Here is a 27485-nt window from a genome sequence, read left to right on the forward strand (position 1 = left end):
AACCCTTAAAATAAGATAAATTTGTTTGTCATGAAAAGAATTGATTTCTGATATTTTTCATCAAAAAAGAGCCTTGCCCCAGAATGTTTCCCTTCTCTTTCACAAATCAAGAATTTTGAGAATTTATATTTTTCCCAGGAATAAGTATCTAGATGTCTTTGCTTTGATGTATGAAAGTAGTAACATTTTAACCATGAAGTCTGAAGCCTAATACATTAACCTCATGTCATCATCCTCATCATAGGTGATGATCTCTAATTGTAGCAAGAGCATGTGGAGCAGGTAGACCGAGGAAGATGTGGGATCAAGTGGTAAAAAAGGACCAACAGACGTTGGGACTCACAAAGGGGATGATAGGGGAAAGAGACTCCTGGCGGTTTGCTGTGCTTGGAAAAACACATCAAGCTAAGTAAAAGTGTGATTACCCTTGCATACGGGCTCATCCCCTGCAACCCTTTCCAGCTGAGCATCCCTAATCTTACAGGCTCATAGGTGCTGGTGCCACGTAAAAAGCACCTGCATGAAAGTACCCAGTACACTCTTTAAAATGTGGTTGGTGTTAGGAAGGGCATCCAGCTGTAGAAACTATGCCGAAACAGACATGGAGCCTGAACAGCCCTTCAGCTCCTGTCAACCCATGCCAGCATAGAAAACTGAAAATTTAAATGATGATGAAGACAATTCTATGCTAATAAGGGTTGGTCGTTTTGACAGGAAGCAATGGGTCCAAGGGCTGCATCATGCTCCTATGTCTGTCCTGGCATGGTTTCTATGATCAGAGGCCCTTCCTAATGCCAATCACTTAACAGCATATACTGGGTGCTTTTGTCAGGCCACCAATACTAGTGAGATAGCCATGTAGCTCGTAAGACTATGAACCGAGAGAGTGGCATCTTTATGCTAGATGTGAGGTTTAAAGCATGAGAGAAAAAAAGGCAGACTAGAGCAGGTTTCTTGCTGTAGAGGGGTTACATAGCTATTCACATTTTTGGAAGAGAAGATGGAAGGTGATCAGAGTGAAGCAGAGAAGAGAAAAGAGATAAAAACAGCAATGATAAGGTGTCAGTGTGGACCAAGACAAAATGAGTAGAACAGAATGGGGGGGGGGGGTTAAAGCTTGCAGGAGTGTATAGGTGAGTTGGAGATGGGGAATGGAAGGAACAGTGAATATAATCTTTTCTACTCTAGGCATAAGGCCTGAAATTTTGGGGGGGGGGAGGGGCCAGTCGATTAGATTGATCCCAGTACAGAACTGGTACTTAATTTATTGACCCCGAAAAGATGAAAGGCAAAGTTGACCTCGGCGGAATTTGAACTCAGAACATAAAGACAGTGAATATAATGAAGAACAAATGTTGAGTGAATGACAAGTAGAGGGGACAGGGAAGAGTAGGTGATGACTGTAGAGATTAGACAGGGTTGAGGAATGGAAGTAGTGGATGTTGGATAAGGAGTGAGGATGACCAATGATGCACGGGGGACGGGGAGAAGAGTAACAGAAACCTAGTGAAAGGAAGGAGGAGAAAAAGAGAGACAGGTAGAGTGCATGGGCAGAGTGAGAGACATATGGATATGGTGATGGAGAAGATGAGATGACCAAGTAGCTTGTAGTGATGTTAATGTAAAATGTTGGTGAAGGACAGTATTAAGGATGAGGGACGGGTATAACATGAAGTGCCTCTGAATGGTGAAAAACATTAGTGTCTCAAAGAAAAGCTGCAAGCCATTCACAGCAATTGTATTCCACAATAATTAGTTTTATATATTTAATAATTCTCCATTTGTTACCATATTAGCATAGGTTATGCAAACATTAGTAAATTTATAAGTGGTGAAATGATAGTAATTATTAAATTAAAAATAACTGAAGTGATACAATTAGAGAATCCTTTAAGATTGAGTAAGTCCTCACCTTGAGTTTGTGTCATGTGATGCAAAGTTGCTTGAGGGTTTCCGGCTAGCTGGGGATTGTAGTGTGGTTGAGTATCAGGTGGTGCTCCTACTGGGTGTCCTCGCTGGAGATTTTGCTGGTGCTGAGCTTGGGCTCGCAATGACTGACGTATGATTTGGCTGCGCTGTTTGGACTGCATCATCTGTATACTGGGGAAAGCTTGCTGCTGTGTGTTGTGTTGGATGTATCCCTGAGTGGCCGGCTGGCGCGCCCGCAGCATGGTACGTAGCTCTTGCTTGGGACTGTTATACTGCGGAGACGCGAACCTTGCTGCTGCCGGACCTCCTAGTGCAAGTGAGATGTAGTTAAGCAGGGACTAAATAAGGTATGACATTCCAAAACCACAACCCTGGGGCCCTTTTAGTACTTCATAGAGGCACAGGGGAAAAACATCAAAACATCAATACAAATTGAATACTAATCATGTCATGGCATCTCTACTGTCTAAATCCATCAGGACTGGTGTCCACAGCTCAGGCACATGGCCTAGTGGTTAGAGCAGCGGACTCACGATCAAGGGATTGCGGGTTCGAATCTCAGACCAGGCGATGTGTGTGTTTATGAGCGAAACACCTAAGCTCCACATGGCTCCGGCAGAAGGTAATGGTGAACTTCTGCTGACTCTTTCGCCACAGCTTTCTCTCACTCTTTCCTCCTGCATGTTGCAGCTCACCTGCGACGGACTGGCGTCCCGTCCTGGTGAGGAACCTATATGCCAAGTAAACTGGGAAACCGGCCCTTATGAGCCAGGCATGGCACAAGAAGGCACAAACAAACAGCTCAGGCATACATAGAGCCATCTCTACTGCCTACAGATAGATTTGGAGGAGTGTCTACAGAGCAGATACAGACAGAAGTGGATCTACTATGCAGATACCCATACAGAAGTGTGTTTACAGAGCAGAGACATGGTCAGAGGTGTGTCAACTGAACATACACACATATAGAGGTGTGTCTATAGAGCAGAAACATATAGAGGCGTATCCACTGGGCAGATCATAGACAGAGGTGTGTCTACAAAACAGATATATATATATATATATATATATGAATGTGTATCCACAAAACTGATAGACAAGTAGTGTCTTGAAAATGTCTTAGACAGGGTTATATCCAATAGCAATAGATATCTTGTCCAAGGGCAAGTAAAGTTATGTCAGCTGCCTACAAACAGAAAGCAAAGTGTTCACCATCTAGACACATGTAGAATTATGACCAGAGACATGTAGATTCACTGTTCAAAGACATGCTGCATTGAGAGTCAGAAATATATATCATAACAGTGATAGAATGGTAGTAGAACTGCAACAATGAATTATATACCTCATCCTTATAAAGGAGTCTGAGGAAATTAAATGCATAATTTAAATTAAATCATTTGGCATATAAGAAACTAGTTGGAACAACACAAAATAAAACATATCAGAAATATTAAAACTAAAAGGCTTTATACAATACAAACACTCTTCTATATTGGTAATAAAAAAATCATTTCATAATTGTTAATAAAAGAAAAAAAAAACTCAAAAACTTGTGTGAAAGAGTTAATGTAAACATTAAAACAATGTAAGGAAATTATGAGGGTAAACAATAACAGTATCACTTACCAGGAGGCAAATGCTGTGTGGAATAATAAGGAGACTGTTGCTGTGGTGGACCGTACCAATTTGGAGGGGGTCCAGGTTGGTAGATATCTTGACCATAATTAACTCGATGAGGAATTGGTTGGTGCTGAATCAGAAAGGATTATGGGGAGAAAATGAAAAACCCTTCAAGTTTGTACCTACAATACACATATAATGTGTCCATGCGTGTGTATGCATGCGTGTGTACACATACACACACATGCATCCATCATCATCATTTAATATCTGTCTTCCATGCAGGCATGGACTGGATGGTTTGACAGGAGTTGCTAAGCTAGAGCTGTGCCAAATGCCACTCTCTTCCTTGGCATGGTTTCTATGGTTGGATGTCCTCCCTAATGCCAACCCCTTTACAGAGTGGACTGGGTGCTTTTTTATGCAACACCAACACTTGGCAAAGTCTGCTATGGCATGGCTTTTACAGTTGGATGCCCTTCCTAATATATTTCACATACAAACACACATCACCATAATAATCTGCTTGCTTTTATGTGTCAAAATAGCAGAGTGGTAAAAATACAGCACTGAACTACCAGTTCAGGGGTTTGAATACACTGCCACATTTTTTAACAGAATGTTTTACTTAGGACATTTAGCAACAGACAGGAATTTCCAACACCAAAGTCCACAGGTCATCATGCCAAGGTGTAGAGTAGCTTAGTAGATATGCATAGAGTATCTACAGCACATTAAATTCATCCTGGCCAGGACATCCACCAATTGGTAGATTGCTTTCTTGTCCACAAGGCATTTCCATTGTTTTATCATTTATCTGTTTCAGTCATTGGACTGCGGCCATGCTGGAGCACTGCTTTGAAGGGCTTAGTTGAACAAGCTAACCTTAGTACTTACTTGTTTTTTTCAAGTCTGGTACTTATTCCATCAGTGTCTTTTGCCAAATTGTTAAGTAACAGGACCACATAAAAACAAACCAATCTGGCTGACAAGCAATGAGTGAGGAGACAAACATGGTCACAAAGACACCCCCCACACCACACACCATGTCCACAGTTTCTGTCTAACTAATTCACTTACAATGCTAGGGCTATAGTAAAAAAACACTTGCCCAAGGTGCCTTGCAGTGAAATTGAACTCCAAACCATGTGGTTGCTAAGGAAACTCCTAAATCACACTGCCATGAAGATTATGACAGACCCTGTAGAAAGCAAAACAAATACATACAGCAAGAGAAACCCAGTCCTCAGATAAATCCCAGCCAGAGAAATCTTGTCATTATATAAACACAACGAGGGGAATCTAGTCATCATGTAAGCACAACTACAGGATAATTTGTCATACAAACGCAAATGCCACCTACTGAGAGAATATATAATGAAATTAGAAGTGAATGACCCTACCTGCATATAGGAATTGGTAGTCCTGGGGTTACGTCGCCGCCTCTGGTGCTTCTTCTTACTGAGATCATCTTTACTGTTTTCAGCAGGTTCTTTTGGCTTCTCCTCCTGTAACTAATAAATAACATGACATTATGTATTAGAATATGTGAGTGTGAGTGTAAGACTAAAGAGTTCCCTCAACTGAGTGGGAGTATGGTAGAAAGGAAGGGCAGCCTTATGCTAGCATTGCTCAGGCTGAAAAGTAGATAGAAATGGCCCTGAACTGTTCCTAGTGAAAGCAAGCTCTATAACGCTGTTGCATTTCTCTTGAAAAGTTACCTTTTATGCAAGAAATACACGTACAACAATCTGGGATCTAATCCACTATGCTACTGATAGGTGCTCAATAGCAGTTCTATGTTTAGTAATTTAAATTTGTCAATGATAAATATCTACTTCAAGAATATTACATAGAGTTAATTCAAGCATATTAAACAAAATTAATTAAATGTGAATGGAATTTTATTTAATCGGAAGTTATTATAAAACATAATATATTAACTTTTATTCTTGAAATTCTATATGAAAAAGTATACTTTACAAGAAAGTATTAAGAAAATATTCAACAAAAAGTATTGGGAGTTCAATAAAAATCATGTTTGTTTGGTAATATATATATATATATATATATATATATATATATACTACCAAACAAACATGATTTTTATTGAACTCCTAATACTTTTTGTTGAAAACTGTCTTTAACATTTTCTTATTATTATCAAAGAATGTATATATGTATTTTAATACTTTTGTGACAACCAGTACTTAACACAACAAACCTTATACAAAGCTTTACATTTTACTTTTGACAATATTTTTCTAAAAAAGTGAAACCAGTCAAGTGAATAAATATCTTTAAAATTGCATATTCAAACCTTTTTTCATATATATATATATATATATATATATATATATATATTTATGCTTATCATCGGCCATTCTAAATTTCCATTGACCGATGATAAGCATCATCTTGTGTTTTGAAACTTTAAGTACCATCGAATTTGTATCAAACTGTGTTGATCCATACATGTAGCTCCCAATAAATGTGTTGAGTGCCCTTCTTTCATTTGTCTACTCACTCACACATATATATATATATATATATCTATCATCATCATCATCATCATCATCGTTTAACGTCCGTTCTCCATGCTAGCATGGGTTGGACGGTTCGACCGGGGATCTGGGAAGCCAGAAGGCTGCACCAGGCTCCGGTCTTATCTGGCAATGTTTCTACAGCTGGATGCCCTTCCTAACGCCAACCACTCCATGAGTGTAGTGGGTGCTATATATATATATATATATGAAATATATGTATGTGTGTGTTTCGATATATATGTTTATATATTCTGTGACAGATAGCTCACCTTTTCAGCAGGTGGTTCCAGTTCTTCTGCAGGCAGTGGTGGTGGTTCAAGGTAGCAACTGGTTGGTTGTCTCATCACATGAGTGTGATAGCATAATAACCTGAGGGAGATAAAATTGAAATAATATCAATACACATATAAGCAAAACAATCATTTTTTTTTTACTCACCTCCAGCCTAAACAATAACAATACTTTAATATCCTCTTTGATGAAAGCCAAAGCACAAAACATTAGATTATATTTTTTTTCCAGCATCTGAATTTTTTCAACTCTTATTGACAGAAGCCATCACCAGTTCTCTCTCATATATATATATATATATATATATATATAATGCTGAAAGAGCATCCAGTTGTAAAAATCATGGCAAAACTAATCTCACCAGAGCTAGTGGCAGATAAAAAGCAATGAGTCCACTTTGCAGAGAAGTTGGTGTTAAGAAGGGCATCCAGCCATAAAAACCCTGCCAAAATGGACACGATAACCTAGCTAGTTCTTGTCAACCATTCTACTTATGCATGTATGGAAGACAGGCGTTAAATGATGATGATGAATGTATGTATGTATGTGTATAGCATAAAAGACACTACATTTGTTTATAATCCTAATTTAACTTCTTGCATAAATTAATTAAAATAAGCGCCTAAGATAGACAGGCAAAGGAGTTAAGGGATGGATGAATGGTTAGAGAGACAGACAGACAGACAGAGAGAGAGAATCTAAAACTGCAAGGTTTCCTGAGGAACAAGAATGGTAGAATAGTGAGACAGGACTTCAGCACCCTTTACAAAAGCCCTGCCAGGTGGTCTTTGTGTGGTTTTAGTAGAACACAACCTTGAGATGAAGATTTCCCAACAACCCAAGAAGCAGGATTTCTTCAGACCTTTTGCTCTCATAAGTCCCTAGGATCTGCAAAGACACCATACCTTCCTCTACTGCTTAAACCAAAGAAACAAACGGTAATTTTTTTTCTAATAATCTTGGTGATTATAAAAATAATTTTCATACCTATATTGGTCATCATATTTGAGCATCTTCTTCTCCATCTTGACAGCACCAAAATATGTCCAAGACAATGGAGCTGGATTTTTGGTTCCCTCAATTATCTCCCAAGGAGTTATCTTCACTTTTGAGGCAACTTGTAAACCCTGTCAACAAATTCAGGTATTAATACATTTTAATACATCTTTAAAATGATTCTGCCTTATTTTTTCAGTTAAATGCTCTATCTCAATGAATTTCATTTGGCACAAGCAAACTGGATGTTGTGATGAGACACACACACACACAAACACACAGAAGAAAAAACACTTTGAAACAAAAATGGCTTAACTAAAACATAGTTTCTCCGGCATTCATATACAGTTTGGTTAAAATTGAAATTTTGTATATGCACTCTACTCTTTAGAGTAGAGTAGCAAAAGTATATGCATATGTGTACATAAATGTATGTATGTATGTGTGCGTGTGTGTGTAATCTCTCTGGTGGTTTTAGATCACACAATGTTGAGCATATTTCAGTCTTTTTTTAAGGCATGAGAGTCTTTCACCTTTGCATTCATTATCTCAAAATTAATGGAAGCAGTTATAAACAACTATTTCTTATATCATCTTCAATCCTCTCCCTTCTCAATAATCATCAATACATTTTCCTGAGTCCTATCTTTTATAAATCTGCCTTAATTACTTCATTTGCCCATAAGATCTTCAACAAAAATCCATATTAATGCTAGTGACATCAACAAAGCTTTTGACTGTGTCTGGCACAACAACCTCCTAAGTTGCCTACCTATGTGTGCCATATGCCTGTAATTTAGTTCCAACTTTTTTAACATAACAGCGTATATAGTCAAGGCTCTTAGTCAACTCTAACTCAGAATTCAGTTATGACTCCTACACTCTTCCTACTCTTAGCTAATGACGACTTACTTCTAACATCACTGATTCCTTAACTTTCTGCAAACAAGTGTCAACCATATATAACCTAGACACTGTATAACTTATCAGACATGCACTACTTCCTTAAAAGCCTACCAGAAAAATATCCTCCAAATGGAACCTATGATAACAATGATCATGATACCATATAATATAAAACAATAAAAGAATTACCTGTTTCCTGCCAATAGAATCAAAACCTGCAATTTTATAACCTTTTGTGTCTACCAGTGTACCATGGGGCTCACACGTGATCACTTCATACAGTTTCTTAGGTAATGGCAGGAGCTGTCGGACTTTGTCAATACAAGTGTTATTTTTATCTCCTAGTTCTCGCTAAAGGAACAAATAAAAAAAGAAAGATGGAAATATAAATTTGAAAAAGGTATTTAAGGTTAAGGTCTCCAGTTAACAAAAATAATTAAAAATCGAAACAAAAATAAAAGAAACATGTAAGTATAGGTGCAGGTGTAGCTATGTGGTAAGCAGCTTGCTTACCAATCACTTGGTTCCGGGCACTTTGGGCAAGTGTCTTCTATTATAGCTTCGGGCTGACCAAAGCCTTGTGAGTGGATTTGGTAGACAGAAACTGAAAGAAGCCGGTCGTGTATGTATATATATATATATATATATATATATATATATATATATATATATATATATATATATATATATATATATATATATGTGTGTGTGTGTGTGTGTGTGTGTGTGAATGTTTGTCCCCACCAACATCGCTTGACAACCGATGCTGATGTGTTCACATCCCCATCACTTAGCGGTTCGGCAAAAGAGACCGACAGAATATGTACTAGGCTTACAAAGAATAAGTCCTGGGGTCGATTTGCTCGACTGAAACAAATAAAAGAATAAGTAATATTTGAAGCATTGTTCTTTCAAAGGTAATTGTATCTTCATTCATTTAACATTTGTTTTGCTAAGCTAGATCAGTGCCCTGCAACTGAACCCGGAACCATGTGGTTTGTAGGCAAGCTACTTACCACACAGCCACTCCTGCGCCTATAACGTTACTCACTATTTCAATGTTGACAGAATAATTACCTAAACATAACAGAATACAGAAAAAGTAGGCACATACGAGGTAGTGCTGAAAAGTTCCTGGTTTTGGGTAACAAAAAAATACAGGAGGATCAGTCAATACTGCTTCTATTGAACATATTCCCCTCTCAGATGCATACACATATTGCAGTGGCCTTTCAGTTTTTGTAAACTCAGTAAAAGAACTCAGACGATTGAGCCTCCAGCCAGGCCTTTCTCAATACCCTTAGAGCCAGGAACTTTTCAGCACCCCTTCATATATATTTAATTAGCTGAATTAATTCTTTCCTTACCTTTAATTTTTTAATAAGATTCTGGTATGTTCTCTTATTGTCGTCTCCTTTCTCATTAGAATCTCCCAATAATGTACCATGGATCAACACATTCAACATGTCTATCACTGTTGTGAACAGTTCACTGAAGGAATTTTAGAAAATACTCAGGTAAATGGTGGCATATATATAAAGGTATGTGGGGGTAGAGGTAGCAGGTTGTGTAGTAAAGGTGACAGTAGTAATGACAGCAAGTTGTGTAGTGATAGTGGAAAGTTGTAGGTAGTGTAATGGTGTTGTTAATAGTAGCAGTAAGTTGTATAGTGGTGGTGGTGGTTGTGGAGGTGGTGATACTGGTGGTAATGGTGGAGGTAGCAGGTTGTGTAGTGAAGGGAGCAGACCTGAGGGTATAGATGATAGTCTGAGTGAAGGAGGCGAGCTGGCAGACACAATAGCACGCCGGGCGAAATGCTTAGTGGTATTTCGTCTGTTGTTGTGTTCTGAGTTCAAATTCCGTTGAGGTCGACTTTGCCTTTCATCCTTTCGGGGTCGATAAATTAAGTACCAGTTACGCACTGGGGTCGATGTAATCGACTTAATCCGTTTGTCTGTCCTTGTTTGTCCCCTCTATGTTTAGCCCGTTGTGGGTAATAAAGAAACAGATAGTCTGAGTGATGATATAGTGGAAAAGCCAAACTGAAATATGGATGACACCTGATCTGTGGCAGCACCTTGTTCTGGCCTGGATATTCCTGCATACAACTCTGCAGCCATTGGAAGCAGTCGTGTAGTTGGAAAGCAGTTATGTGGTTGGAGGCTATTGTGTGGTTGAAGGCTACTGAGTGGTTAGAAAGCAGTTGTGTGGTTCTAGGCTATTGTGTGGTTAGAAAGCAGTTGTGTGGTTGGAGGCAATCATGGGGACAGAAGCAGTTATGTAGACAGAAGAAGTTATATTATTGGAGAAAAATGTGTGGCTCGAGGCATTTGTGTGCTTGAAAGCAGTTGTGTGGTTAGAAGGTAGTTGTGTTACAAGAGGCAGGTGTGTGGCTGTTGTATGGTTCGAAGGCTGTTGTGTCATTAGAAAGCTGTTATATGATTTGAAAGCAATTGTGATTGTTACCAGCGTCGCCTTACTGGCACCTGTGCTGGTGGCATGTGTAAAAAGATTCGAGCGAGGTCATTGCCAGTACCGCCTGACTGGCCCCCGTGCCGGTGGCATGTAAAAAGCACCCACTACACTCTCGGAGTGGTTGGCGTTAGGAAGGGCATCCAGCTGTAGAAACTCTGCCAGATCAAGATTGGAGCCTGGTGCAGCCATCTGGTTCGCCAGCCCTCAGTCAAAATCGTCCAACCCATGCTAGCATGGAAAGCGGATGTTAAACGATGATGATAATGATGATGTGTGGTTAGAAAGCATAGTGGTAGAGACAGTTGTGTGATTGGAAGCAGTTGTGTAGCTGAAGGCTGTTGTGAACTGGAATTAGTGTATGTGGTGAGAAGACTGTTGTGTAGTGAAAGCGGTTTGTGATTACATATAGCAAAGTGGAATAAGGACACATGACAAAGGGTAACAATATATAACAGAGATCAAAGCAATGAGACATCAGAAACATTAGCACAAGGGGCTAATGTTAATAACTTACTAGTTAGTCTGCATATCAACCACACCATGACTGATTAACTGTACAAGTAAAACTGCCCAGTCACTGGTTGTGGCATTGTTTCTCTGGATTGTATCAAACATACCACCAACCTAAAAACAAAAAAAAAATCAGTTTAACAAAGTAATTAAAAAGAGGTTATTATGAAAACAGTAAACATCTACATTTTATGAGGGGATTTGGTAGATAGAAACTGTAAAAAAAAAGCATTCTATGTAAATGTGTGTGTGTCCGTTATTGTCTTCTTATGTTGACTTACAGACAGCAATTCTACATGGTAGTGAGGCATGGGCCCTGAATACAGAGGATATGCGAAGGCTTGAGAGGAATGAGGCTGGTATGCTCTGCTGGATGTGTAATGTAAGTATGCATGTTCGACAGAGTACTAGTATATTGAGAGAGAAGTTGGGCATAAGAAGTATTAGATGCAGTGTGCAAGAGAGAAGACTGCACTGGTTTGGTCATGTGATGTAGATAGATGCCAATAGTTCCATAAAGAAGTGCTGATCTCTGAAAGTAGATGGAACACGTGGAAGTGGGAGACCCAGGAAGACATGGGATGGAGTCATAAAGGATGACCTCAGGATGTCAAACCTTTCAGATGAGATGACGAAGGGCTGAGATGCCTGGTGCCTAGCGGTACTCAAAAAGACTCATATTTCACATCTGGTGAAATAGAGTGCTATACTCAGGCACAAACAGCAATGGTGTGAAATTACAGTCTCTGATTGTAAAATACTCAGCCACTGACAGTATAGTACAATGTATAGCAAGTACTGCTGGTCAAGCAACTAAAATAGTCAGCCAACTACAGCATAATTCAATGAGTGAACAGGTCTGTTGATCAAACCACATCTTATAGTATGGGTTAATGTATAAGCTATCATATGCATACATAACAGCACAAATGTGAAAAATAATCTCCTACTGCCTTGTAGGGTAATTTATTGAGCATTTTAAAAAACACTGAGGGAGGGATCTTAAAGCAGATATATATGGCTATTCTTAACCAATATCTATCATCCCTTGCAGCTCCATGGATGCTGTTAATGTATTGACTTGTTTTTGCTTGGCAACAGGAGTGGAGAGGAGATAAGTGTACTTGGAGCGAGGTACAAGCTTTTGGAAACAGCCAAGGTAGCAGAGGTGGTTAAGCCACTGTCTCTGCAATACTATCAACCAACAAAGAAAAAGGCCAACAAAGGTGTGGAACAACTGAAGTAGAAATATACACCATAAGAAGAAAATAATAGAAATAACTTACTAGACTGAGACGTAATTGTAATGCTTCGTTGAGATTCTGTCGAATTTTAGTTTCATCAGGGCTTCGATCCTGGAAGAAAATTTTGAATATTGAAATAAATTACATAAAAAGAAAACTATTTCATCTTACATTGAAACTGGTGTCTGCAAAAGTAGAACCCATCATCATTTGAATACCCACTTTTCCATGCTCATATGAGTTGGACAGAATTTGTTGCAGTGGATTTTCTACGACTGGATGCCTTACCTGTCACCAACCCTTTACCAGTTTCCAAGCAAAGTAACATTTCCCCATGCCCAAATATATTTTCACAGAAGATTGAAAAGGAAGGATACCATTTGCATAATAGTGACAATTATTTTACAACTATCACAAGATTTTTTTCCCCAGTTTCTGTCTACCAATTCCATTCACAAGGTTTTGGTTGTTCTGAGGCCATAGCAAAAGACACTTGCTCAGGGTACGTACCATGCAGTGGGTTGAATCCAGAGCAATGTGGTTGGAAGCAAGCTTCTTATCATACAGTCAAGCCCACACCTAATTACAAATATGAATGATGATGGTTCATCAACAGATTTTTTTTTTTACAAGAGGTAAGAATTGGAAAACTACCAGTAGTACAATACATATGACACAATTTTTAAACTGCTAAGAAATGGTATATAATTGATTTACAGATGGAGTTCTAATTTACAGCAGAAATGTTAAAAGATTAAAAAATATATACTGACCTAAATAATAATGCAAAAGAGGTGTTCATTATAAAACAACTAAACTATAGTTGGTTTTATACATGTAATGGAAACACATATATGCAAAGCTGTTGCTGATACTTTTTAAACCTAAAATAGCCCTGATTAAACTGACTTATGATCAAAGACATTCCAGATCACAAAAGAGTTCCAGCTCAGACAAACACCTAATCAAATGAATTCCAACACTGACCATCGGGTCTTAAGACCCTCATGGTTATATATATAAAATGTCTATACTGATATTACTTTTTCAGTCATTTATTACCTTCAGGTGTCTTATTCCTGGATATATACATAAGCACAGATTGCATTCAAACCAAGAATATTTGTCTTTAAACTAAGAGTAGTAATGATTTTATCAATTAAATCACACATGGAAGCACAGTTTAGAAAAACTGCTTCCTGGTTCAAATCCAATCTGATACCAAGTAATATGTAGAATTAAGAAAGCTGATAAGAATCAATGGAAACACATGGCTTAGTGGTTAGCATTTTGGACTCCTAATTGTAAGACTGTGGTTTTGATTTTTGGAATGGGTGGTGCAATGTGTTCTTAACCAAAACACTTCATTTCATGTTGCTCCAGTCCAGTCACCTGGCAAAAATGAGTATTCCAGTGAAGGACTGGTGTCCCATCCAGGAGAAAATATATATATGCCGGTGGCACGTAAAAAGCATCCACTACACTCTCAGAGCGGTTGGCATTAGGAAGGGCATCAAGCTGTAGAAACTCTGCCAGATCAAGATTGGAGCCTGGTGCAGCCATCTGGTTCGCCAGCCCTCAGTCAAAATCGTCCAACCCATGCTAGCATGGAAAGCGGATGTTAAACGATGATGATGAGAAACTGGAAAACCAGCCCTATGAATCTCTATAACTTGGGAGGAAGGAGAAATAAGGATTGGGAATTAAACTTAACAAAATGTAAAGCAGATACAGACACTGCAAATCAACAAATTATAACCATAATAATGTATCAATCTTAGAAAAAGTGAGATTATAAAACAGAAAATACATACCAATACTTCTTTCACATTGCTGATAAATTTTTCCAGTTGAAAATGGAGTGAGGATAAGAGACATTCACGTTGCTCATCCTGGCCTTTCAGACATGTAAGGATCAGGGAGAGAAATGGTTGATGACCAAGCAAGGATTTACTGTTGAAAAGGGGAAAATAGAAAATTGATTCAGCATATATATATATATATATATAAGGTTAATTGGTAGGCAACCCTATTAACCGAACAGCAATACTCGTTAATGAAGCCAACATAAAGTCATTTATTTTTTAAGTGTGTGTGTGTATGGTGAATTCTTAAATATACACCAGATGTGATGCAGATTGTATGGTAAAAATATTTTAAAGTTTAATATTGTGTGTATGTGCATCTATCTATCTATCTATCTATATAAGGAGAGTTTACGAAAAAATCAAAAGACAAAGACAGGTGGTGTACAAAACAAACAGATGTATTAGTACAATGCTCAGGAATAGAAAAGTCTTTTATGTTTCGAGCCTACGCTCTTCTACAGAAAGGGACACAGAAAAAACAAGGAGAGAAAAAAATGTGTGTAGTGGCTAACGATCTATCATATATATATATATATATATATATATATACACAGCATTTAATGGCATAAAAGACACTGACACATTAGACAAACCAAGTACATATTCAGGAAAAAGTTTTTAGTGCATTAAAGCATGTAATGTTTAGCTGGAGGCCCAACTTCACATATAGAAGCTGGTGTGAATTTTATGAGACACATTTTTGAGAAAAACGTGCATCTCATATGCCACCAAATATGGTGTGTGTGTGTGTGTATATATATATATACATACACACATGCACACACACACAGACAGACAAACAGAAGACAGATTTTATGGTGAAAATGTTATAAAAAGGATATAAATAAATTTCTAAGCACAAAGCAGAACATAAAGACTTTAAAATAAACTTACTTTCTTTGGTTTTTCTCTTTGTCATATTTTGTCTTCGATAGAAAGTTACTACTGCTTTCAAGAACTTGGCCAGCCAGCTTAAGTAAGCGCCCTTGGACAGTCGATGGCAATTTCGATATAAGTGGTGCAACAAGCCAGACACTATCTTTCTCAGACTCAGGCCTATAAAGTAAAAATAACATGTTACAATATTTGTTGCCTATTTTTTTTGTTTTGTAGTATGTGTTGAGAGTGCAAGTAGCTGACTGGGTTGGATACGAGACAACAGGCTGGAAAGTTTAATAATTTATATCATATCACATCTATATCAAGACAAAATTTTACCTTTAGTGTAACACGAACAACACAAACTAACATGATATTTATATACAAAATCTTCAGGAGTTCCAAAATTAGTAAGAGAAGGGACAGAGCTTATGGCTAGGGCAGGCTCCACAAATTAGTGCAGTGAGATCCATATGATTCATGGTCAATTTGAACTTCTGTAAGTTAATGCATGTAGAAAAAATATGGGTAGGGTAGATTTTCCAGAGTGATGTAGGAGGGAGAGAGAGAGTGAGTGAGTGACAGAGAAGGAGTAATTTGTAGTATAATGCTAGAGAGTAGGCACAGGAGTGGCTTACCAACCACATGGTTCTGGGTTCAGTCCCACTGCGTGGCACCTTGGGCAAGTATCTTCTACTATAGCTTCGGGCTGACGAAAGCCTTGTGAGTGGATTTGGTAGACGAAAATTGAAACACAGACACACAAATATATACACACACACCAGTTTCCGTCTACAAAATCCACTCACAAGGTGCCACACAGTGGGACTGAACCCGGAACCATGTGGTTGGTAAGCAAGCTAGTTACCACACAGCCACTCCTACGCCTATGTTAAAGTTATAAAGTTTATTTATAAATTAATCAATTGTCATAAACCGGGGCGGCGGGGGGGGGGACACAGGAAAGGCAGATTCATAGGTAAAGGGAACTTACTTGGCATTTTGTAGCTGCTGCTGCTGTTGTTGTGTCGGTAGTTGTTGCCGTGGAGAATTTGGATTGGAGAGAAACTCAGTTTGTTGATGAAACAAATCTAATGTGCCCTTAGCAATACAATCCAGGATAGCATTAGTTTCCTAGCAATGGAAAGTAAATAATAATGAAAAAAAAAAAAAAAAGGCATTGGAGGTACGATGCATATCCTGCTCGCACACAGGGATAAAATAGATTTTAAATTAATAAATATATTCTCAGATGAATTCACATTTCAATAAAATTACATCAAGAGTTATTTCCCCTGCTTATCGTTTAGTCGTATGTAACAATGTAACAAAGAAAAAACATTTTCATTCACACGTCCGCCAGGTCTGCAGATAGTCAAACCAAAATTTAACGAGTTCGAGCCACCCACCCATTGAGTATTTCTCCCTAATTTGGTGAAAATCCGTCCAGCCGTTTTCCAGTAATTTTGCAAATGCAGACAAACAGACAAAGGCGAGCGACTGCAATAACCCTGCTTCACTTATGCGCACAGGGTTAATGAATAATACATACAGAAACTAGCACAAGGAAACAATCATATTAACTAGGGTATTTCATCATCCTCATCATCGTTTAACGTCCGCTTTCCATGCTAGCATTAGTTGGACGATTTGACTGAGGACTGGCGAACCAGATGGCTGCACTAGGCTCCAATCAGTGAATTAAGCTTTGTCTTTTCCACACCAAGTATTTCATCATCATCATCGTTTAACGTCCGTTTTCCATACTAGCGTGGGTTGGACGGTTCAACCGGGGTCTGGGAAGCCAGGACGCTGCACCAGGCTTCAGTCTGATCTGACAGTGTTTCTACAGCTGGATGCTCTTCCTAACGCCTTTTTATGTGCCAGGGAAAGCTGGCAACGGCCACGATCGGTTGGTGGTTTTTATGTGCCACTGGCACGGAAGCCTGTCAAGGTGGCGTTGGCATTGACCACGTACGGATGGTGCTTTTTACGTGCCACGGGCACAGGTGACAGGGGAGACTGGTAACGGCCATGATCGGTTGGTGGTTTTTACATGCCACCTTTTGGAGGTGTCTTCAGCTCTGGTGCTGAGTGGTTTTTTTTTTCATGGCCTTTTGTTCTTCGGTTTCTTCGATGCAGTGTTTATGAATGTTATTGGGTGAGTGACCACCCTGCCAATTTGTTCCAATCCATTACATACTGAATTCAATCCCCAACAGGGTTAACATTATCCTTGTCCCTCAGGGGTAGATAAAATAAAGCACCACACAAATACTGAGGTCACTGCAACTGACTGACCTTCTCTCCTCCAAACAACTTGTAACTTGTAATGACAATACCATCTTTTATTCAGACACAGTCTATCAAGGGCTATATTATTCAATGTATTCTTCCTTTTTGAAATGGTAGGGTGTGATTTGTGGGAGATGCAGTTGCTATTTCTAGTAGCTCAATTACGAATGAGGAGGTATGCAAACTGTGTTGCCACTGAGCCAGATAGATATAACTCTTCTCGCTCTAATTTTCCTGACTGAATGACCTCCACTTCCTTTATTTAACTGTAAATCATCTCTCTATATATAAGCGTCAAAATGTCTGTCTGTGTGTGCGTCCTTTATACAAATAATTTTTCAGTTAGAGGGCTCGCACTTTCTATGGTCATTCAAAGCCGTCCAAGGGTGGTCATGCACATCTTTACATTTCCCCAGTCATCCTGCAAAGCCATTAAAAAAATTAATAGAAGTGACATTTTTGTGAATTTTCTATCTAAAACCCAATCAAAATGCCCGAAACTTGATACGCTAATTGAATGCCAGCTAGCTGTATGTGATTGGTCGGAGATTTGGACAGTACTTGCGTGTATGTGCGCACGCACGCAGCTGAATATATGCATGCACTAGCACTATGACCCGGTGTTGCCAGGTCATAGTGCTAGTCATACTTATTTTGCATACATTTTTCCATGTGTATGCATGGATTGAAGGGGAAGGGGAGAGTCTTCTTCAGTAGAGCATCTCACTGCTTATTGTGGTCCTTTGTCATCTTCGAAAGGTATCCTTGATATCAGCTTTCAACACTTTTAAAAAAAATCAAAAATATAAAATATAAAAGGGAGTTTAAAAAATGTAAACAGAAGAGAGGAAGCAGATACTTACAGCATGGGAACCTGATTGCTTGAACATGAGTTGTAATTCAAGCCAGGAGACACGTAATGACCACTGGTCAAGAGTCTGAAACAAAAGCAGAATTTATAACCACAAAAAGAAAAAAATAAAGAAAAAAAAAACACATTCCAGTAAAACTACAACAATTTCAATGATGAGGTTTAATGAGGCAGAAATATGTTCAGAGTTGTCACTGCACTTCTAAAAACCAGACTCCTTTCTTTCTGCATTTTATTATAATTAAATTAAATTTCTGTTATCTTGCCCTCACCCTGTTACCTTTTTTTAAAAATTACAGTTCTGAACAGGTTTCTGCAAAAGTTAGTCATTTAGATAATTGTTGTCAGCATTAAGATTGGTTGTTGATTCATTCATTTAATGTTTCTTTTTTTTTTATGCTGACATGGGTTGGATGAAAACTTATTCAGACAATATTTTACAGTTGGATTCCCTTTCTGTTGCCAACATCCACTAGTACCAGTGAATAAGTAGAGGCAACATAGGACAGGGAGAATTCTGTAGTCTTGCTAGGTAGGGGAAAAAAATCCCTCTAATGACTGAATCATGATAAAATGCGCCTAGAACACTCAGTAAAGCTGGTGATAGGAAGGGCACCCAGCCATAGAATGGCGAAAACACAACATGGTCCTCAACTGGTTTAAGAAGCAGTAACTTCAAATATGATTTGACCTGGATCATAATGACCCAGCCAATCCATGCCAGCATGAAACAGGGAATATAAAATGATGATCAATGTCTATCAGTAGACGATATACATATCAGTGACAAAAATGACTAACTACAGAATGGTGTTCAGTTTTCTCATATTTCTTTGTCAGTCTTGCAACTAAAACTTCAGTGAAACATCAATTGGCCCTTACAAAGCTTTAATCAATAACATAAGCCATATGATAGCATCATCATTTAGCATCCGTATTGCATACTTGCATGGGTTGGATGGTTTGACAGGATCCAACAGGTCAGGTGGACTATGTTCAGCTCCAATGTCTGTCTTGAAATGGTTTCTATGGCTGGCTGCCCTTCGTAACATCAACCACTTTAAGAGTGTAGTGAGTGCTTTTTTATGTCATAAATAAATTAGTGTATTGTATGGATCAAGATGGTAGAACACGATTTGCTAGTTCAGAGGTGTTGAGGTTGTTGTGGTAATAGAAAAAAAAAAACAGAAGTTACCGCACCTCTGAAGGTCAGTGGTTCAAACGTGTTGCAACGTATGAGTCAAATACCTTTCTTTTCAATAAAGTCTAGGATATTTGTGTCAGTTGCAGAAACAACACTATCTCAGATGTAGGAGTAATACTCCAAATTAAGTCTTACTTGACTTGGTAAAGGGTCAGCATGCGATCTGAGTTCAAGTATTTTCTAGCTCCAAAAGAAGAAACCGAGTGTTCGGGAGTTTCGTGAAGATAACATGCATCATCATCATCATCATTGTTTAACGTCTGTTTTCCATGCCAGCATGGGTTCGACGGTTCGACCGGGGTCTGGGAAGCCAGGAGGCTGCACCAGGCTCCAGTCTGATCTGGCAGAGTTTCTACAGCTGGATGCCCTTCCTAACGCCAACCACTCCGTAAGTGTAGTGGATGCTTTTTACGCGCCACTGGCACAGGTGCCAGGGTAGGCTGGCAACAGCCACGATCGGTTGGTGCTTTTTACATGTCACCGGCAGAATTTAATTTCATTGGAGTAATTAGTTTTGTTGTTGTTGTTGTAGCTACTTTAGTCTGTGTCTTTTGTGTTATTGACACCAAATGGGAAAGACAGAAATTATATAATTGTGTTATGGCTGTATCAAATAATTGTATCAAATAGGCTGCTGCAGTGTGTAGGTGTCAATAGTTGTTAAGGGAGGCTATTGGAGTGGAATATATAACTTTAACGACATACTGACCTGTAAAATTCGATTGATGACCTGCTTATTATCTGGTTCAGTTCCTTCAGCTTGGTTTGGTATACCATTTGGGTAACAAATCATTTGAAGCAATTGGAGGGCCTACAGTAAAGAATTAAACAAATACCACATAAACTCCAGTAATTAAGGCATCACTAACAGAGAGACTGTCACAGCTAAACAGATACAATGCCACAGCTATATTGACACAATGTTACAGCTGTATTGATACACATATTGTCAAAGCTATACTGACATACATGTCACGGATGTACTGAAACACAAATGTCACAGTTGTATGTATGCACTTGCTGTTGTACTTGTGCTGACACATATTTTACAGCTGTAACACAGGAGACTGCATGAAGCAGGAAGGAGACACCGTCAATCCCCTGAGGCTGTTGTTTGGGGTCTCTTTCAGCGCCCTCAGTATCACAGGATGTCTATCTCGTACCGATCTTGTCAGCCACATCTCATCAGAAGAAATGTGCTAGAGGCAGAGGAGAATGAATGTCTTAGATTGATAGTCATTATTTTTGCTGTGCCATCATAAGCACTGGTATGCAACATCACAGCTGTATTGACATGCATAAAGCCACAACTGTATAAACACAGAGAATGTCATACCTGCATAGGGCCTACTGTACTCACATAGAATCTCTCAGTTGCACAGGAGAGGAAGGGTCACCACTGTACCAATTTCTTTACTACCCACAAGGGGCTAAACACAGAGAGGACAAATAAGGACAGACAAACGGATTAAGTCGATTATATCGACCCCAGTGTGTAACTGGTACTTATTTAATCAACCTCGAAAGGATGAAAGGCAAAGTTGACCTCGGCGATATTTCAATTCAGAACGTAGCAGCAGACGAAATACCGCTCAGTATTTCGCCTGGCTTGCTAACGTCTCTGTACCGACACATAAAATACCACAGCTATACAAGGTGGGATGCATTATCACTGTTCTGATACACACTACATCACAGCTGTACTGGTGGAATGGGTCACGTCTCTAAGCAGGGCTATGTATCTTATATCTTTATCTTTGTCCCTGTATTGTGCTCTGCCATTGACTCAGCTAACAACTTTTCAGCTTATTTAGGTTTAACCCTTTAGTGTTTAAACCGGCCATATCAGACCAAAATTGTCTTCCTGTTTTATTCTCAAACCAGCCAGCCAGCCAGCTCTGACCTCTCACACCTACCCTACAAAGTCATTCTAAAAATAAACAGGGACATCATCAACATCCCAGAGTTACAAGATGCTGTACAATTAATTTAAAATAATGTAATTAAACAGGCTTTACATTTGACAGTAATCTGAATGCTAAAGGGTTAAGTTAGGGACCTGAGTGAAATGGTTCATCAATGTAATCAGCAGGACAACTGTAAAACCAGTATTTCATTAGATGAGAGTGCTGAGTTTGTGTCCCCTAATAGCCTTGAGTCATGATAGAAGTACTGACAAAATGGTCCTCTCTAATTTCAAGTTTCCAAAGAGCCATAGATGAAACAAAACATATTTTGCTCTTCATTCATTTCGGCTTACATCCATTGTACCATGCTTGCCTGGGTTAGACACTGTTTTACAACTGGATGCCCTTTTTGTTGCTAACCTTCAAGTAAGGGAACTTTTAGTTCACACATCTACAAAGGGATTGATGTGAGCAGAAAATTCTTAACAAAAAACATGAGAACAACACTTCTTGTAGCAACTGTCATAGAGAGCAAATACAGAAAACACACAAACAAACATACATACATGGACACACACACACATGAGGCTTCTTTCAGTTTTCAGTCATAAGACTTTGGTTAACTGTAGTAAAAAAAAAACATTTCCCCAAAATGCTGCCAGATGGCACTGACCTCAAAACCATGTGGTTGAGAAGCAAACATCTTAACTACCATGTGTGTGCGCGTGCATGTGTGTGTGTATGTGCATGCACACACACAAGTGTATGCATGTGTCAATGTGTGCAAAAACTATGTTTATGCATCCTGTTGCAAAGAAGCATCCTTTCAACCAAAAATATAGGAGACTGATCAAGAAAAATAAGTGGCAATCTATAAGTATGGTGAATTGATATTATTGACTGAATCCCTTGAAGATGATACCCCAACAAGGCAATGGTCCGAAGATGAAAACCAATAGATCTTTATCATCATCATTATTGTTTAATGTCCGCTTTCCATGCTAGCATGGGTTGGACAATTTGAGTGAGGACTGGCGAGCCAGATGGCCACACCAGGCTCCAATCTTGATTCGGCAGAGTTTCTACAGCTGGATGCCCTTCCTAACGCCAACCACTTCAAGAGTGTAGTGGGTGCTTTTATGTGCCACCGGCACGAGGGCCAGTCAGGCCACGCTGAAGTGGTGTTTTTTACGTGCCACCTGCACAGGAGCCAGGTCCAGCAGCACTGGCAATGACCTCACTTGAATGTTTTTCACATGCCACCAACACAAGTGCCAGTAAGGCGACACTGGTAACGATCACGTTTGAATGATGCTTTTTACGTGCTACGGGCACAGAAGCCAGTCAGCTGCTCTGGCAGCAATCACACTCAGATGGTGCTCTTAGTGCTCCACTGGCACGGGTGCCAGTCATAGAATTTGTGAATTTGATTTCGATTTCACTTGCCTCAACAGGTCTTCGCATGCAGAGTTTAGCGTCCAATGTAGGAAAGGTATGCATAAGGGGGCTGGTTACACCCCTGGCATAGGCCACGGGTTATGGTCCCACTTGGCTTGCCAGGTCTTCTCACGCACTTAATAGTAAAACTGGATTTATTGGAAGAAACAACTCAAAAACAGAGACTTACTTGTTTATTTGAAAGTTCTGGATCCATCAGCCGATCTTCACTGAACAAAGCCTGTGGATCTTTAAGGATTTTCTCTCGGACCCATTTCTGACAGCACATTTCTTTCAGTGAATGTTTCGCAAAGTCACTGAGTCCGGCACTTTCAATTCTCTTATTTGATTCTGATGACCCTCTGTATCAATGAGAAACAAACAGTACTTATATGTATGCTTGCAGGAATATTCATCTGTAACAACTAATGACTGCTTTAAATAAGGAATAAATTATGTGTGTGTGTGTGTGTGTGTGTATATATATATATATATATATAAATATTTATACACCAGTGCTGGTGGTACGTAAAAGAACCATCCGAATGTGGCCGTATGTATATATATATATCTCATCATCATCATTTAACATCCGCTTTCCATGCTAGCATGGGTTGGACGATTTGATTGAAGACTGGTGAACCAGATGGCTGTGCCAGGCTCCAATCTGATCTGGCAGAGTTTCTACAGCTGGATACCCTTCCTAACACCAACCACTCCGAGAGTATAGTGGGTGCTTTTATGTGCCACCAACATGAGGTCCAGTGAGGCGGTACTGGCAATGGCCAGTCAAATGGTGTTTTTTTACATGCCACCTGCATAGGAGCCAGTCCAGCGGCAACAACCTTGCTCAAATATTTTTTCACATGCCACTGGCAAAAGTGCCAGTAAGGCAACGCTGGTAACAATCATGCTTGAATCGTGCTTTTTACACGCCACTGGCACAGAAGCCAGTCAGCTGCTCTGGCAACAGTCACGCTTGGATGGTGCTCTTAGCACTCCACTAGCACTGATGACAACACACACACACACACACATATATATATATATAGTACAAAGTAAGATAGGGGTTATGATTATTAATATTTTTAAAGTTAATTATAACCTCTGACAAGGCCTATGGTTCTTTTAACATATAAGTATTATATTTTTTAAATGCCTACAACCTTAGTATGTTGACATCTATAGGCAATGAAAATTAGATTCACTTTTGACCATAGTTTGAAACAGCTGTAAGAAGTAATTTTTAGTATTTCATTAATTTATAATGACTTTTAAAATCTATATTTGTATTATTCTCTTATCTATTGATTTATATAATATTTCTGTATGCTTTTGATGTTCTCATTTGTAAATTGAATGAATAATCCAACATTTTAATATCCGTAAGTTGATGAACAAACCAAATTTGTTTCTCCATTTTCTTATTTGTATTATATATATATATATATATATATACATACATATTAAATATATACATGTGTGATTGTGCATATGTATATATGTATGTGTGTGCATAGGTGCATGTAAAATGAAGACCTGCATATGCTGTCATTGTTGAAAAGTATTACTTAAAAATATTATTTTAGAACATTGCTTGAACAGCAATACACTTTCATGACTGTGATTGTATGGAGTTTATGAGATTTACAATATCATGAAAACTAGAGATGTAATCAAAAGTATTAGCTTGAAGCAGCCATTTTTGCACAAAGGTTTTTAAATGAAAAGACATAAGGGTAAGCATTTCCTTCAATCTTTTATTCCATATTTCAAAAACTATTTAGACAGTGAGTATTCAAAAGAAAACCAGGTCTGCTTTATCAGCTGATGATCAGAAACAAGCAACTTTTGGTACTGGAAGTTGAGCATTTCAGTTATAATGTATTAAAGGATACTCCGCATTTGTATTGAGTCCTGTAATTTATTATTTCTAGTTACTCAACAGAGATTTATATATATTTATATATATATATAAATTAGAAAAAGAACACCTTTTATCAATTCAAAATGAACAATTAAATTACACCATCTAGAAAATTATTATATGTAATTTTCTAGATGGTGTAATTTAACTGTTCATTTTGAATTGATAAAAAGTGTTTTTTTTCTAATATTTATATATATATATATATATATATATATATATATATATATATTATATTTTGTGAAATTTGATTTAGTATTTCTAAATTGAATTTTTCCCTGTAAGTTAGGAATAATATTCACTCAAATAATTATTATATATATATATATGCTAGCATGGAAAGCAGACGCTAAACGATGATGATGATGATGATATATCCATCTGCGTATCAAACTTAATGCAAGTACATTGTGAAAAGACAAATTAACTGCAGTATTTATTTAGGATCCATAGATGGCTGTTTTAAACTAAAGCTAATTCTGTTGCACATCAGAGATTTTTATTCAACCAAATGGCTAATTGTAACACTAGCCCTTTTAGTCACCTCTCAGACCATGAAGGGATCAGTGTACCTATTCTAAAGTCAGAATATAATCTTTGATGGCATAAAAGACACTTTTTCTCTCAAAACAAATATCACAGAAAAATCACTCTAGGTCCTATTTGAGCAACTGGATTTGTATTACATGCTTTAATGCACTAAAACCATTTCTCATGAACATGGCTAATCTACAATACTCCGTAAGGAGCATTGGGACATTTTCTTGATTTTCCTGGTGTATATATTCATTCCTGGACTGGACACTGGTCTGTTGCAGCAATACTCATTTTTACCAGTTGAATGAACAACAAAGAAAATGAAGTGTTTCGCTCAAGAACACATGTCGCTTGGTGCAGGAATCAAAACCGCAATCTTATAATCATGTGTCCAAAACCCTAACCCGCCAACCCTCCACTTTTCTTGAATGTGCACTGTGAAAATTGGGGTACATCTAATATGCCTGTGTCTTTTATAATAATAATAATAATAATAATAATAATAATAATGAAATTATTGTATACAGTGCTCAGGTGCACCACAACTTGTCAAAAGTTCGTATAAAGCATATGCAGTAACTTACAAATGTCTGGGAAGTGAACAGTGTATGAGTCAGATACATGCTTGCATGTGTATGGAGGGGAGAAAATCAGGTGTAGTGTTGGTGAATCTCAGGAAGCATGGCCCCCAAAATACAGTACATATAGTAAATCTTTGACCTTCTTAAATTACAGAATTTGACTGAGTGATGACAGAAACTAGTTAAATCTTCAGCAATTGCATATGATAATAGATATTAGATATATGCATTAATTTGAAACCTAAAAAATCCTTGGCAGTTTACACAAGAGAATTTCATATATTCTTAAACTCACCCAAGAACCAAATCTAATTCCATGTCATCATCGTTTAAGTTACCCAGTATATTTTCAATGATATCACCAGTCTTCTGTCCAGCAGAATTGCTGGGAATTGAACCACTGTTATTACATACTCCTGCTTTAGCTTTGGATTCATCATTACATGAGTCCCCTGCAAGGAAATACATTAATCATTAATCATCAATCAACAATCTTCCAGAATATTTGAAATAAAAACAATACAAAAACTGTTGTATCTGCCACACTATAATCAATCCAATTCTGCCGATCCATCCTCTTTGAGAAATATGTTAAAATAAAAGGCAAAAACACAACACAATTCTGAAATAAACATGTTAGTTTTGACGTAGCAGACTTTGGATCAAAGTTTCAACAAACATGACTATCCCCTATTGTATTCAGATACAATACCACCTAGAACTACAAAATCCAATGTTTCTTTCCTATCTTTGAAGACAGTAGGATGTCTTAGGAAGGGCATTTGGCTGCTATTTCTAGCAAGTTGAGTGACCCTGTCAGGCTCTCTCGTTGGATCATTTTGATAATGTTTTCTTATATGACTGAACAGATATGTAAGACAACCTGTTTGTATACCATGAAGGAGATTTGGCTGTTAGTCCAAGCAGGTTGAGTAACCAAAGAGAGGCTCTCTCATTGGAACACCTAGCTACTGTGTCTCGTATGACTGAAGAGATTTGACAACTTATCTCAATGGTATGAGGAAGATCTGACTGCTATTTCTGACAGATTGAGCAACCACATAAATTCTCCTTTGTTGTTTCAGCTAAAAAAAAAAAAAAATGAACAAAGAAAATAAAAATATAAATGAACAAAACACAGGTGTGGCTGTGTGGTAAGAAGCTTGCTTCCCAACAACATAGTTCCAGGTTCAGTCCCACTGCATGGCACCTTAAGCAAGTGTCTTCTATAGCTTCAGGCTGACCAAAGCCTTGTGAGTGGATTTCATAGATGAACAGTGAATGAACACTGAAAGAAGCCCGTCATATATATGTGTGTATGTATATATCGATGCTTTTTATCAAGGAATCTAATGCTCTTAGCTTAGTTTTTCCTTGGGGCTGGCCAGATTGGAGCAATCTCAAGATTAATCAGCCGAAATTGAGAGGATGATCTGGTTCTTGACTGAGGATAAAAGGG

General features: G+C 38.3%; 1 protein-coding gene across 7 annotated transcripts in view; it reads right to left on the reverse strand.

Moving 5' to 3' along the window:
* The window catches only part of LOC115209144 (mediator of RNA polymerase II transcription subunit 12-like protein), a 106508-nt gene that overhangs the window by 17989 nt on the left and 61034 nt on the right, over positions 1 to 27485 (reverse strand). For 6 of the 7 annotated variants that reach the window (XM_036501047.1, XM_036501045.1, XM_036501046.1 and 3 more), the window contains 16 exons: positions 26322 to 26478; positions 23172 to 23343; positions 20347 to 20448; positions 18426 to 18500; positions 16262 to 16401; positions 15283 to 15444; positions 14335 to 14473; positions 12563 to 12631; positions 11281 to 11390; positions 9659 to 9782; positions 8481 to 8642; positions 7377 to 7516; positions 6368 to 6467; positions 4956 to 5066; positions 3559 to 3682; positions 1913 to 2236 (listed from right to left, as the gene is read on the reverse strand). In XM_036501047.1, the coding sequence (XP_036356940.1) occupies positions 1913 to 2236; positions 3559 to 3682; positions 4956 to 5066; positions 6368 to 6467; positions 7377 to 7516; positions 8481 to 8642; positions 9659 to 9782; positions 11281 to 11390; positions 12563 to 12631; positions 14335 to 14473; positions 15283 to 15444; positions 16262 to 16401; positions 18426 to 18500; positions 20347 to 20448; positions 23172 to 23343; positions 26322 to 26478 (2211 nt within the window). The remainder of the gene's footprint in view (positions 1 to 1912; positions 2237 to 3558; positions 3683 to 4955; positions 5067 to 6367; positions 6468 to 7376; positions 7517 to 8480; positions 8643 to 9658; positions 9783 to 11280; positions 11391 to 12562; positions 12632 to 14334; positions 14474 to 15282; positions 15445 to 16261; positions 16402 to 18425; positions 18501 to 20346; positions 20449 to 23171; positions 23344 to 26321; positions 26479 to 27485) is intronic. The other variant, XM_029777312.2, reaches the window with a different exon arrangement.

This window comes from Octopus sinensis, linkage group LG3 (assembly GCF_006345805.1).
Source record: "Octopus sinensis linkage group LG3, ASM634580v1, whole genome shotgun sequence".
In the NCBI taxonomy this organism is placed as follows: Eukaryota; Metazoa; Mollusca; class Cephalopoda; order Octopoda; family Octopodidae; genus Octopus; species Octopus sinensis.